General features: G+C 28.0%; 1 protein-coding gene across 3 annotated transcripts in view; it reads right to left on the bottom strand.

The window, feature by feature from the left end:
* Positions 1 to 14,340: 14,340 nt before the first annotated feature.
* LOC113384835 (aminopeptidase N-like) overlaps positions 14,341 to 15,414 on the bottom strand; it is a 46,377-nt gene continuing 45,303 nt past the window's right edge. For 2 of the 3 annotated variants that reach the window (XM_026622598.1, XM_026622601.1), the window contains 2 exons: positions 15,174 to 15,264; positions 14,341 to 14,958 (listed from right to left, as the gene is read on the bottom strand). In XM_026622598.1, the coding sequence (XP_026478383.1) occupies positions 14,791 to 14,958; positions 15,174 to 15,264 (259 nt within the window). In that variant the 3' untranslated portion in view covers positions 14,341 to 14,790. The remainder of the gene's footprint in view (positions 14,959 to 15,173; positions 15,265 to 15,414) is intronic. The other variant, XM_026622600.1, reaches the window with a different exon arrangement.

The following is a 15,414-nucleotide window of genomic DNA, read 5'->3' as shown; positions in this document are numbered from 1 at the left end:
AAACAAACATTTCCAAAAAAAAAATAAGTAAGGCACTCTAGAGTGCACCTGTAGGGATTTTCAGGTCTTGGGGGAAATAGCTAGTATTTAACTGAAATATAAACAAGGCTATGCAATATGCAATATACAACATACATACGAAACAAACATTTCCCAAAAATAGCTAGTATATAACTGAAATATAACAATGGCCATACAATATGCAATATACAACATACATATGAAACAAAACATTTCCAAAAAATAGCTAGTATATAACTCAAATATAACAATGGCCATGCAATATGCAATATACAAAATATAATACAAAACAAACATTTCCAAAAAAATAAGCAAGCACTCTAGAGTGCACCTGTAGGGATTTTCAGGTCTTAGTATTTAAGTATAGAATTGAAATATAACAATAATGGCCATGAAATATACCAAATGGCACTCTCGAGTGCACCTGTAGGTCTTTCAGGTCTTAGTATATAAGTATAGAATGAAATATAATAATAATGATATGTAATATACCAAATGCGTGCAAATTAAGCGTATAATTAGTAAGGCACCCCTGAGTGCAAATGTACGGATATTCAGGTCTTAGACTTGACGCCTAGTGTATAAGTATAACTGAAATATAATAACAAGAACATACATATACGTACAAAATAAGGGTATATATGCGTACAAAATAAGAATATAATTAAGTAAGGCAACCCCGAGATCAAATGCATGAATATTCAGGTCTTAGTATTTAGTATTTAAGTGTACCGAACTGAAATATGATAATAATGAATGCAATATAAAATGCGTACAAAATATAAGCGTATAATTAAGTAAAGCACCCCTGAGTGCAATGTAAGGATATTCAGGTCTTAGTTTATAAAGTATATAACTGAAATATAATAATGGCCACGCAATATACAAAATAAATATATAAATACATATATGTATATATATATATATATATATATAAACTTTCAATAAACTCTAACCTTGAATATTATTTTCAGGTGATATTTTCGTCATATTACTACAAGCCTGAATGCTCCAGCTTGGATAAAAAAGCAGTCCAAAAATTCTCCTTATAATACAAGAGATAAATGAATAAAGATGCTGCAAAGGTAGGATTTTTTTTATTATATCTTATCTATCTATTATTTATAAGTCATTCGCGTAATATGATAATGACCATGCGATATAGAAAATAACTATATACAAAAAAAACATATATCAAAATAATTAAATGCTCGAGTGAAATGTACGGATTTGCAAGTGTTGGGGATAAGACCTAGTATTTAAGTATATAACCAAAATATAATATAGAAAATAACTATATACAAAGAAAACATATATCAAAATAATTAAATGCTCGAGTGAAATGTACGGATTTGCAAGTGTTAGGGATAAGACCTAGTATATAGGTATATAACAAAAATATAATATAGAAAATAACTATATACAAAACAAGCATATATCAAAATAATTAAGTAGTCGAGTGAAATGTACGGATATGCAAGTGTTGGGGATAAGACCTAGTATTTAAGTATATAACCAAAATATAATATAAAAAACAACTATTACAAAATAAGCACATATCAAAATAATTAAGTAGTCGAGTGAAATGTACGGATTTGCAAGTGTTAGGAATAGACTAGTATATAAGTATATAACAAAAATATAATATAGAAAATAACTATATACAAAACAAGCATATATCAAAATAATTAAGTAGTCGAGTGAAATGTACGGATTTGCAAGTGTTAGGGATAAGACCTAGTATATAAGTATATAACAAAAATATAATATAGAAAATAACTATATACAAAACAAGCATATATCAAAATAATTAAGTAGTCGAGTGAAATGTACGGATTTGCAAGTGTTAGGGATAAGACCTAGATCTAAGTATATAACAAAAATATAATATAGAAAATAACTGTATACAAATAAGCATATATCAAAATAATTAAGTGGTCGAGTGAAATGTACGGATTTGCAAGTGTTGGGGATAAGACCTAGTATTTAAGTATATAACCAAAATTTAATATAGAAAATAACTATATACAAAATAAGCATATACAAAATAATTAAGTAGTCAAGTGAAATGTACGGATTTGCAGGTGTTAAAGATAAGACCTAGTATATAAGTACATATAAAATATAATGCAATATACAATATATACAAAAAGCATATACAAAAATAATCAAGTAAGGCACTCTAGAATGCACTTGTGGGATTTTCAGCTCTTAGTATATAAGTATAGAAGTGAAATATAACAAATATACAAAATGCATTACAAAATAAATACGCCAAGCACTCTCGAGTGCAGCTGTAGGATTTTCAGGTCTTAGTATATAAGTATATAACCAAAATATAATAGTCACCATGCGATATAGAAAATAACTATATACAAATTAAGCATATAACTGAAATATAACAATGGCCATGCAATATGCAATATGCAATATACAACATACATACGAAAACAACATTTCCAAAAAAAATAAGTAAGGCACTCTAGAGTGCACTTGTAGGGATTTTCAGGTTCTGGGGATAATAGCTAGTATATAACTGAGATCTTACAATGGCCATGCAATATGAAATATGCAATATACAATATACATACGAAACAAACATTCCAAAAATAATTAAGTAAGGTACTCTAGAGTGCACCTGTAGGGATTTTCAGGTCTTAGTAGTGTTCTTTCCTACATGCGGTAAATATCTTTATATTTGTATTTATTTTTATCTTTGTATTTAATTTCAATTTCAAAAGTAATATTCATTAACTTCTCATTCAATTCAAAATTAATTTCCTTCTATAAACAGTATTGCCAAGCAAGTTTTCAATTCTTCAATGTTGTCCCTTAACATTCCGCATTCTTTGTTGCGTTGAATATTATTCCGCAATCTAAGTTGTGTGAATGGGGAAGGTGAGATCGGGACCCTGGCGCTAAGTTTGCTTACCTAATCTCGAACCCTCCCTGGATCATATGGGACCCTGGCGCTAAGTTTTGCTTACTTAATCCTGATCCCTACTGCAAAGGGTTGAAAGCAAGTTTGGCAATTCTGTCCTTTTCAATCTTGAGTAATAAATAGCAAATGGTGAATAGTGAATGAAGTTCAAATTTCAATATTCAATTTTCAATTTTCAATTTCCAATTTCTAATTTCCATTTTTCAATTTTCATTTTCAATTTTCAATAATCAATAGTTCTTAGATCTTTACAATGGCCATGCAATATGCAATATGCAGTATACAATATACAAACCGAACAAACATTTCCAAAAAAATTAAGTAAGGCACTCTAGAGTGCACCTGTAGGGATTTTCAGGTCTTGGGGATAATAGCTAGTATATAACTGAAATATAACAATGGCCATGCAATATGCAATATGATATATACAACATACATACCAAACAAACATTTCCAAAAAAAATAAGTAAGGCACTCTAGAGTGCACCTGTAAGGATTTTCAGGTCTTGGGGATAATAGCTAGTATTTAACTGAAATATAACAATGGCCATGCAATATGCAATATGCAATATGCAATATGCAATATACAACATACATACGAAACAAACATTTCCAAAAAAATTAGGTAAGGCACTCTAGAGTGCATCTGTAGGGATTTTCAGGTCTTGGGGATAATAGCTAGTATATAACTGAAATATAACAATGGCCATGCAATATGCAATATGATATATACAATATATTATACATATAATACCTAGTATATAAGTATATCTGCAATATAAGTTTGTAGATTTCATATTATTTTCAACAATACACTCAATGCAAACAAGAGACTGTTTCTATTTTTGCCAAATATTAAACAAAAGTTATAAAAAAATAATATACATCTTGTAAAAGACTAACTAGATTTTATAATATATATATAACAGTTATATTATTTCATGGCTGGCAAGTGTTTCATCGAAAAAGTCTGAAGAAGTTAAAAAACATATATAGTTAAATATAAATAGTAATTAAGAGCCATTTTTTATTTGAAATTATTCAACGACAAAACAAAATTATATTTATGTATATGGCGAAAATTTTAACATTTGAACATTTTAATAATTCATAGTATTATATTTATATTATAAAACAGCGTGTAAATAAATCCTATACAAATATGTAACTAGTGGTGTATCTCATACACCAGTGGTAAATCATAAATCCATTCAGTTCAATCTCCAGAACATTAACAATCGTCATTATATATATATAATATAATATATATATATATATATATATATATAAATATATATATATATATATATATATATACAGTTTCCACTATTTTCCGCAAACACGTTCGCACACATTTTACTCTCGTACACACTCGTAAGCACACTCTAGAAATAAAAATACAAATTAATTATATGATTAAATAAACATTTATATATATATATATATATATATATATATAATAAATATATATATATATATATATATATATATATATATATATATATATATATATATATATATATATAAAAAAATTTTTTATTTAATCCATATAATTAATTGTATTTTTATTTCTAGATAAGGATTTTGATGGAAGTTATTTAAATGCTTTCCTGTGTGTTTTTTATCGTGCCTGCAGAGATTTACCAGAATTGCAAATATAGCTAGAGTTTGTTATATCGAATATTGCAGACCTGTTATGAAATCAAGTATAAATTATAAGGAAACAATTAAACTTTGGAGACATGTTGCACCTATTTTAAAAACTGCTTTGGGAACTTTGTATCAACGCATAGGACTCCAAAATATTTTGTATAATAATGTAAGTAATAATATATATACATATATATATATATATTTATATATATATATATATTTATATATATATATACTAGCAAACCCGACGAACTCCGTTTCGCCACCAGATGGTTTTGTGAGAAAGATGAAGAAATTTTTTGTTTGTTTTATATTTGAAAAGGAAAAATTTGATCAGTAAGAAATCCCGACTTATTTTTATATATATAGAAGATATCTATTTGCAATTATTTAAAACAATTATTGATTATTTTTATAACTCGAATTTTTAATTACGGTGCGTGAAGTTCCAGCAGTTTGCATTAGGGCATGATGCCATGCACCACTAATTTTCTTATCTATAAACCTTGCGGAACGCGAGACCTTTCCAACGAATGCAAAATTGTCGAAATCCGTTCGTGCGTTCTGGAGTTATTTCGTCAGGAGGAAACCCGACTTATTTTTATATATAGAAGATATATATATATATATATATATATATATATATAAATTATGTCTCTTTTTTATATTCTAGGATATCTCGATTACCAAACACATAGGTGACAATTCTATTATGAATATGAAGCAAAGTATCGAATTGCCTTATTACGCAAAATATTTATTATTATTTTTCTTGTAACTTTTAAATATTAGATGAATATAATTTATGTATTTGGAGAATATGTGTAGAATTGAATAGTCTATAATATTTTCTAACATTATAATGCTCTACAGCAACTCGGTATACTTTAAAATCATGATTGAATTTTTTTGCTAAAAAAAATCTCACCCTGCACAGGCGTTTCTAGATTTTATGGTAACTTATTGTTGTTTTTGTTTGTCATATCTCTTGTAACTTTAAATTATTGAATTTATATGGATGATGTATTTGACAAATTTTTTTATAATTAAATACTTTGCAATATTGTCTAACATTGTAAAGCCCTACAGCAACAAGGTATACATTAAAACTGCTATAGAGAAATAAACTTGACGCAAAATAAAATTATTAATAAGTCAATTATTAATGATAATTTTAAATTACTATAGACGGTTAGAAGAATTTTTTAATCTTACTAATTTTTTCGTTTTTTCTTAAAAAGGTGACAGAAAAACTGAGTACACAAATTGGTCCAAAAACTTTCCCACAAGACAGATTGTTTGCTATATTTTACGCAATACTCGACGAAAAATTGGTTTGACTTGCAATCTCTTAGCACAGGTTGATTATTATTAACTTAATTCTTAAATATCCCCAGTAAACCACAGAAGTTAAATCCACGTAACTCATTTTGTAACTTTCGTTTCGAAACTGATGTTAAGTAAAAAAACCGATGCTGTTACGTATAGTTGTGAGCTTTAACCACCGTCGACCAGTTTTAAACGTTTATAATACTGCTTTGTTCGTATCTGTCGGTACGTGGCGTGGTACGTTGCACTGTCACATACATTTGCCTTTGAAAATAGCCGTGAAGTGTTTTATGATCGAAATGTCAAGTGAAATATAGGTTAACTCGGTCAGTGCATCGTGGACGCATAATTGAGTATTTTATCGTGTATGTTTGAAATGCAAGATATTTCCTTTATTGAAGCGTTATTTATTAATTGCTTTTATATTTAGTGCGAAATCAGTTGTAGAAATTAGTTTAAACAGTCAGCTGGAAAGTATTTAATATGAAACCGGCAAACAAGGTGATTCTAATTGTACTGAAATATATTTTAATTTATAAATTATTATAATAATGTTTAGTCATTTGCAGTATATAGGCCGCCTTCAATGCAAGTCTGTTCATGTATTGTGATAATTGATTTGTCATGTAATAATTGAAATTTCTAACACCCAGTCAGAAACATAACCTCAATTCAGTGATATGATAGAATATTATAGGTAGATAAGTGTAATATATATGGTATCATACATATTCTTTAAATTTATTAGTATCAGAACTATTCAGTTAAGCAAAAACTGATATAAATTGCTTTTCAATTGTAGAGAAAGAGTGCTCATAACCCCTATGGGTTATGTCAAATGGAATTCAAACTAGGGAAATTTGCTCTAATCAAGAAGATAAATTGTCACCAAGAAACAAGCACGACTTAAAAACATTCAAGAAGGAAAACAAAGAATGCACCGGATATCACACATTATATGGATTAAGTGTTGAAGAGAACATGAATTGTTGAGTATTCGAGCCTGATGATCTTGCATTACAGAATTGGTATATTAAGGTTCTACATGAAGAGAATTTTACTAATATGATTCAGTAAATTGTAGTGTTTTACTTTTAGGTAATTCAGAACTTGAAAATTAATAGGATAAAATCAATGCAAGAAAATGAGTGTGGTCATGGAATTAATTATCTCTGTCATATGATCGTAGGAATACATAGTCATTAACTTCAAATAATGAGTATGTTTAGAGGTAATGTTCACAAATACTAATTTGTTCACAATGTTTTCAATTCAAAATTTGTGTACAATGTTTCTAAGATGTTTGGTTCTATTTAGATACATTAACAGATGCAAGTGAGTTGAACATATTAACGCAAGACTTAACTTTGCCAAGTCTGATTTAACTGAAGTGCCAAGAGAGTTAAACATAATACATATTATGAATAAATAAATAATTATTTTTATAGGCTAACATTTTATGGACATCAATTTTATTTTCTAATGTTAACTATGTAATATGTAAATTTGTATATTGTAAATGATAATATTAATAAAATTACTAAATCCGAAATTATTATTAATATTCTATATTTGCAGGAAATTTAATTAAATTAAGTATGTAACATAAAAGACACCTACACGCTTTTTTATTCAATTTAGATACGTAGCAAAAATGTAACCGCGGTGTATTAGTGTGCAACGAAACAGCCGTTACGTTCTTGCCCGCGAAATAGATGCTTCTGTGTGCCTCCCAGGTTACGTACCTGGTCGTGCGGACGTGCCATCGTTACGACACAGGCTTTGTTACGTTTTGTGGTTTACTGGGTCATTATTGATAACATGTTGTTATTATATTTAGATTTCTGGTTTGATTCAGTTGCAAATGCTGGTATGTATCGGTGGAGAGGCGTCTATTGATTCTGCTCATAAATATTTATGTCTAATTTTAATTGAAATCAATGCCATTGATATCAGGTTTTGTGTTAATTTTATGAGTTCATTTGGATTTAAATAATGTATGAATATTTGACTTGATTTTTTTATGATAATTTTTTATTTCTGTACTAACCTGGCTCATTTTAGAAAATTTTAAATTTCATGATCAGTGTAAACTAAATATCTAATATTATAATAATAATTGGAAAGTGAACTAATTTTGGGCCATAGATTGTTCTGTTTATAGTGTAGTTTTCTGTTAGTGAAAAAGTAAAATTATCACATATTCAAAGTGTATACACTTTGCTTTTTACCGTATATGTTCAAAAAGGTGAATTTCACAAGTTTAAATTTCAAATTTGAATTTCGCGCTTTAAGTTGTACAAGTGACGGCCGCCATTTTAACACATGTTGATAGCTTCAAGTTGTTCAATTGTCAAACAGATTTTCGTGAATTAACATGCTGTCGCGTTAATTAACGTTTTTTTTAATTAAATCCTTGATTAGTTTTAATTAATTTATGCATCAAAACGTGTAATTAATTAGTAGATCATTTTGATATAATAAATTTATCGTGAAACGTTAATTAAAATCCAAAAAGTGTATGTGTGTGGAAGTGCCTTGTATAGTTTTATAAGTATCTCTTTCAGGGTCTCCATTTTGAGTCAATTTTATAAGTAAACAATTCATTTACAGCGCCAAAGTATCCTTTAATTATATACATGCAATTGTGAATTTGTATAATTTATATATGTGCTTTTGTAGGTTATTAATTCATTTACAGCGCCAATGTATCCTTTATTTATATACATGCAGTTGTAAAATGTATAATTTATATTTGAGTACTTCCAACACATATCTCTTTATTATCGAATTCTAAATTCACGAAAGTCTCTAATGTAAGTCGTGTGTCGTGTATTGTGTAAAGACTTTACTCGGATAGTTGCAATAAGTCGAAGCTACATGTAACGAACAAAGTTATGTAGTGGTTCTAAAGTAGTGATTTTGTGTCGAGTACTTGAGATTTCTGGCAGATGCTCCAGTGGTGCTTGAAGTCTTGGATTTGTGTTCTAGGAGTTGCTGCAGAGGATATCTAACAATGTAAGTGCAAAGCATGTTTTATATAAGGCGAGTCAAAGAATATATTTCTGGAATTATATACAGGCATTTATCGTAATACAACAGATGCACTTTTAATATTTTAAATATTCAATATTTAACTAAATATATATATATATATATATATATATATATATATAAATATATATATATATACATACATATGCATATAGTTTTTTTAATTTTGAATTTAAAGCAGTCAGATAATTTTGAAAATCTTTACTGCGATACAATATTATAAATCATCTTTAGTGAAACTATAATTTCAATAGAAATAAATAAAGAGATATCACTCATAATTTATTTTCTCAAAGAGGTTTACAATTAATGACCGAGTTCGGATTACATGCTACTTTTTATGCATGCAATAATAATATTTCTCAATAATAATATATTTTATGCTCGTTTTTCATATTATTGAAATTAATTTGAAGATGCTTTAAGAACTTGTCCCTTTCTTATCCGATATCATTTATAAAGCAGTCTGTATCTATTTTAGTGGAATATTTTCTGGCTCGTGCATTATTAATATAGTTGTATACATATATCTGCTGAAAATATTGTTTATATTATAATATTTGAGTCAATATCATTTTCTTTAATAAGATATACTTTATTAATTTTTAATGCCTAAAATACAATACATTATTTGTTCATTCAACTACAACTATTATGCTAATAAAAGATTTTAAATAAATTTGGCAGACATATGTATAGAAGACTATGTTTATATTTAATTTGTTATGGGGAAAACATGTTGATTCAGTTTTTTTTTTTAATTTATAAAAGTGCATTTTATACTTGTTTTAAACATATATAAAAGAAAAAAGTTTATATTTCTCTTATGTATCAAAGACATTGAAAGTGATTTATATTATTACAATTCCATGAATAGTCTATCAGAAATTCTTTTGTTCTATAACAACACTATGAGCTGATTTTGTGTAGAATTCAAAATTCTTATATATTAAAGTTTTGTTACCAAATTATTAGTTAACCAATACAGTTTTTGTTTGCATCGACTACTTATTTGTTGAAGGGCCCCAGCATCCTTCCTTAGGTAACTCCTAAATTGATGGTACTTTATTACAAATTACAAATTTACTTTGGTACAAAAATCTCTTTTTTTTTGTGATTCCTCTTGTTCATTAATCTTCGGAAACAATTTTTTAAATTACATTTCCAGTATCGAGAATCATGTGTTTTCCCTGTAGCGATATTGACTGCATGTATATTCTTATTTATGGATAACTCGATTGTTGGTTTTGATCAAATTATTTCAAATATTTAATACGACTTACCAAATTGTTAATTAAATACAGCTTTTAAAAGTTTTTGACTGTAGTTTTATTTTAAATTTATTCAATTATATCGCTGCATGGCTAAATGATAGATTTTTATTCTTTTATTATTAAAAACAATTTTGATCAAGACTTGCAATCAAAGTTTCAACGAGTTGACTTGAATGATTAGACAGAATATAATTTTGTTAACAAGTTTATTATTCGATTCAAGTTGTAAAAATTATTTAACTCAATTTCTAAACGATAACAATCAGCTTTAAACAGTTTTGAAGTTTTAATGTTCAAGATTTCAAACATTTTTATTATTTCATTTTACATGTTTTATTGAATTTCTTTTATGGCTTTTTCTAATAATTTGTATATTATTCAAGTCAACTAAATTTGTTTTTGTCTCGATTAATTGTAAAGGTTTCACATTTTTTATCAAGTCGTGAAAACAATTTTGATTCGATTAATATCATTTCATTTCATCGATTAATTAAATAATTCTCTCGAATAATTTTTTTTTTCTAAGTCCAAATTTTCTGATTATAATTCTTTCGAATAATTTTTTTTTCTAAGTCCAAATTTTCTGAAACCTTTTCAATTAAGACAGACGAGTTATTTATGCATGCTGTATTATCCCAAAGCCAACATTCGAATGAATGAGGCTCACATTGAATATTTCACAACGAGAAAATTTATTGGGGCAAAGTTAAATATTTTAACTAAGTCCCAGTAATTTTTTCTCGTTGTGAAAATTTCAACGTGGACTTCATTTCATTCGAGTGTGTGTTTGGGAATTGGTGTGAGGGAACACTAAAAAAAATAAAAAGTTTCAACGCTGAACAGAAAAGAGAAAAATTGATCTGGGACTTAAGAGGTTTTTTTTAAGGCTCTCCACCTCTTCCTTCCTCCTCCTCCTCTCCCTCCCTTTTTTTTCCTTTTTTTTTCGCTTTTTTTCACATTTTTTCCTTTTTTGGTGTTATTTTTTTTCACATGTTGTGGTTTTTAGGTAGATTTTTGGGTTCGGCATGCATCTTCCGCAATGTGTCTCCCTGCGTGTAACCTCTCGCATCATGGACCTCTGGTTGACCATCACTTGGTGTGTTCGTTTCAGGACCCTTTGCGCTCGCCAACAGCCAGCCACCAGCACTGCTCTACTTTTTCTGCTTTGGAGTTCCTTGTCGTCGCCTTCAGTTGGATTCGATCCTGCTCACCTTGTGCCTCCAGAGTTATTTCACCGAGTATGCGGTCCCTTAAACCACTCGGCTATTTAAGTTATTGATGATAGAAGTTATTTTCATTCTCATATTATATTAATATTGAATTTAAATAAAGAATATGTATCATACACATCTCTCTTATTCATCATATGCCTCTACCCCTCTCTTTACCCCGTGCTTCCCCTTTTTTTTTTTTTTATGTATCTCTCTTACAGTCAAGTGCGAAACTTAAGTTTTTTGTTTTTCAGAAATATTCTAAGTGTCAAGGTCGAAATGCGACACCTGAATTTAATATTTTGAACTAATATTTGATATTTATGAAAAACTATACATTCGAATTTTTCAAGCAACTTGAGGATTCGAACCGAGAAACAATGAGCAACCGTAGTGGCAACTTAACGATCTCGGCCAATTAGTTATACAGAACTCCATGCTATTTGTAAAAATATAAAGTCTTATTTTGATAATGAAAACTATAAGTTTCCTAAAACATCTAATTTCGTGTGAGCAAATGGCCGAGGTCGTAAAAATACGGTTTAGGCCGAATAGCAATTCGAGTTTGTCAGATCGAATCCTTAATTTACCTGAAAAAAATATGAATTCAATAATTTTTCTTACTTTGTAAATGAATAAGATATATAGATAAATAATTAAATTTATTGAGTGTCAGTATTACAAAAATCGACATAATATATATATTATATATGATATATAAATATATGTATATATATATATATATATATATATATATATATATATATATATATATATATATATATATATATATATATAGTAGGAGGGATAATTTATAATAAATTCATATTTACGCCTGGTTAGCAGTAAACCAAACCTACTTTGGTGTAATTTAAAACTTTTACTATTTTTCCCATACAAAACCGGTTTTTCAGGGGCAGCCAAAATTGGCCAAAATCGTGACTTTCAAATGCAATTTTAAGACCCTTAATGAATGAAATTGATAATTTTTATGAATGAATTGTGTAGACTAAGGTACAATCTTTATACCAAACCAAAAAAATTACAAATTTATCATCAGCTTCATAGTTCAAATCAGCTTCAAAGTTGTCAATTTTTCAAACTTCAAGTTGGTCGTAGGGGTGGAAGGATTTTTTTTTCCAAAAACCGATTTCATATTCGGAATCAGCGCCTCGAAATCTATCAGAATCGGTCAAAATATTTTAAAAATCGCGAAAAAAAATGTTTATTTCATTAGTAAAATTTTGATTTTGCAACCAAAAATTTCCATTTTTCGCAGAGGTATGCAGATTTATCTAAAAACGGATAACATTTTCAAATTCATCGACTCCAAATCTATCAAAACATTTCGAAAATCGCGAAAAAAACTTGATTTTTTTAAAAAAAAACGACTTTGCAACCAAAGATTTCGATTTTTCGCGGGGTGTATGTGGATTTATCCAAAAACGGATAGCATTTTTGAAATCAGCGTTTTAAAATCTTTTGGAATGAGTTAAAATATTTCAAAAATTGCGAAAACAAATCCATTTATTTGCCAAAATTACGAAAGAATTTCGTTGTTTTGCAGTGGTACACACGCCCTGAAAGCTCATCAAAACAGGATAATTTCGTCTTTTTCATCAAAAAGACTTTGCCCATTAGTTATTGATTATATTTTTCCTTTACTATAAGGGAAACCCACGATTTATGGTTCCTTTTAAGGCATTCTTATAAGTATAAGCACCTGTATAAGAATAAATAATATTCTATGGATATACCTAATTGATATATTAAATATCAAGTTCAAATCATGGACTATTATAAAATATTCAGGGATTTTTTGACTAAGTTTTTGCCGCTTTGTTTTTTTAATTTTGGAAAACATTGCATTCTTTTTTTTGACATTGTTTGGATATTTGCCCGTAGGTATAGTATACCTCATCGTGGTTTTGTAAACAATAATAGGTATAAATTAATATAAAATGATGTCATAATCATCATAAATACATTAAATTCTAATATTGTCATAAATGCATAAATGTGCGACAAAAAAAGAACGGAAAATTTTCCTAAAAAGAAAAAAAAGAAAAGAAGGAAAGCGTCGATGGACAGCTAGCTTAGGCACCAGCATTCTATATTTTAGAGTATGTGCTATAGAAAATGCATACGAATGACGGATGCGATATCTGTCGCAAATATTTTTGAATACATATACCAAAATATCGTGAATACACTTCGTTGTTACTTACATAAATCACATTTTCATAGAAAGAAACACTTCAGCTTTAAATCGGTCATTTATGATATGAGAATTTATTATTATTATTATAAAGACACTTGTTCAACCAAGGCTCAGCACAAATTGTTCATTATTATTTAAATGATCTTTACAACTGGTAATATAGTTTTCAAGTTCAACAAAATCTTTTTCAAAGTACCAACAGTGCCAATAAAGAACCATCAATTTTTCGGGAAATTAGGTATTTTCTAAAAGTAATTTGCCTCTGTTTTCTCAAATAAACATATCAGTTTGTTTGATTAAAACTTTGGTCAGAATTTGACCAGAATAGCTAAGCATCAATCTCTGAAGCAAAAAACGAACGAATTTGTTGCAAAACTCTTATGAAATCAACACGAAACACTACATTTTTGCTTCTTATTTATATTTATTTAATTAATAATGAATGAAACAAAAGTATGATATATGTAAAATTTGATGGAGTGTTTGTACTCTCATTGTCTGTCATAAGAAAACAGTTTTCACTAAGAAAATTGATCGAGATATTCTGAGTCACTTTGAACACTTTTCAGTTATCATATATAATTACTTTTAAGTATAGATCACGTCTCCTATGGATGAAGTGTGAATATAACAAAATTAAAAATATTTTTTATTGAGGACAACAATTATATCGATATACACAATTATATAATATCCCATACATACTATTATTTATAATCATTAAAATAATATAAAGCACTTTCATATAAATACAAATCATAGGAGTAATATCACCTTTTCAAGAAAAAATCTACCAGGCAGCACAAATCCAGCGTTATCACTGTCGATATTCAAGAAAATATATACAAAATATTTTTGACAAACTTTGACAAATATTTTTGTGGTCTAGTAAGTATTTAAATATATCCGAATGTAAATTTCAATATATTCTAGTCAGTTGTTTTTTAAAGTATATTTAGTCATTTTGTGGAGCAAAACATTTTAGTATCAAATTAAAGAATCTTGATAAAAATAATTAATCATTATTTTCTTAATAGTTTGTCCACAACTCAAATATTCGTGAATTTGCTAATGTGGTGTTCTATTCTATACAATATGAAATTTAGCATTAAATTCTTTAACCCATTTTTCTAAATTGTAATATCCATGTGACCGCCAATATATATTATTCATTATATCCTCCGTTGCCGTTTGTAGATGCCGTTTTGCCGATTCAATTCCCAACAAATCCAGTTCTTTTGCAAATGCAGCCAACTATCAACAAACAAAATCTTTATTCTACTATCGAATTAAAGTGTAAAATCAAAATAATTTTGCAGTCTGTGATGAACTAAGTGTTCTTTACTAAAGTTTTGTTATGATGTCACTGTAAAGGCACTAGGAAATATATTAACTTTTCTTTACTAATATTTTGACTCTAAATAAAAGACTATAATAAGTGTCAAAGACCATGATTAAATTCAATTTACCTTCTTTTTGTCAGAATCTTTGTTCATGTATAAGGCTAAAGCGTGGATCATTTTCTTGACCGTTGAGAACCCTTCTCCATAACTGCAATGACAATACGTACAACATTACTATGGTAGCACTGCAACTTTGATTGCATATACTATTTCATATAAATATTATTCACATCCAACACATTATGTACTTAGGCATAATAAAATCAAATGTTATTTATTAATTACACTGCAATTTTAATAAAATAAA

The sequence above is a fragment of the Ctenocephalides felis genome, unplaced genomic scaffold, assembly GCF_003426905.1.
Source record: "Ctenocephalides felis isolate EL2017-DRISC unplaced genomic scaffold, ASM342690v1 CF-g0.4_SCAFFOLD_03571, whole genome shotgun sequence".
NCBI classification, from domain to species: domain Eukaryota; kingdom Metazoa; phylum Arthropoda; class Insecta; order Siphonaptera; family Pulicidae; genus Ctenocephalides; species Ctenocephalides felis.
Note: the sequence above shows the minus strand (reverse complement) of the source record. Positions and strands in the feature narration are given on the sequence as shown.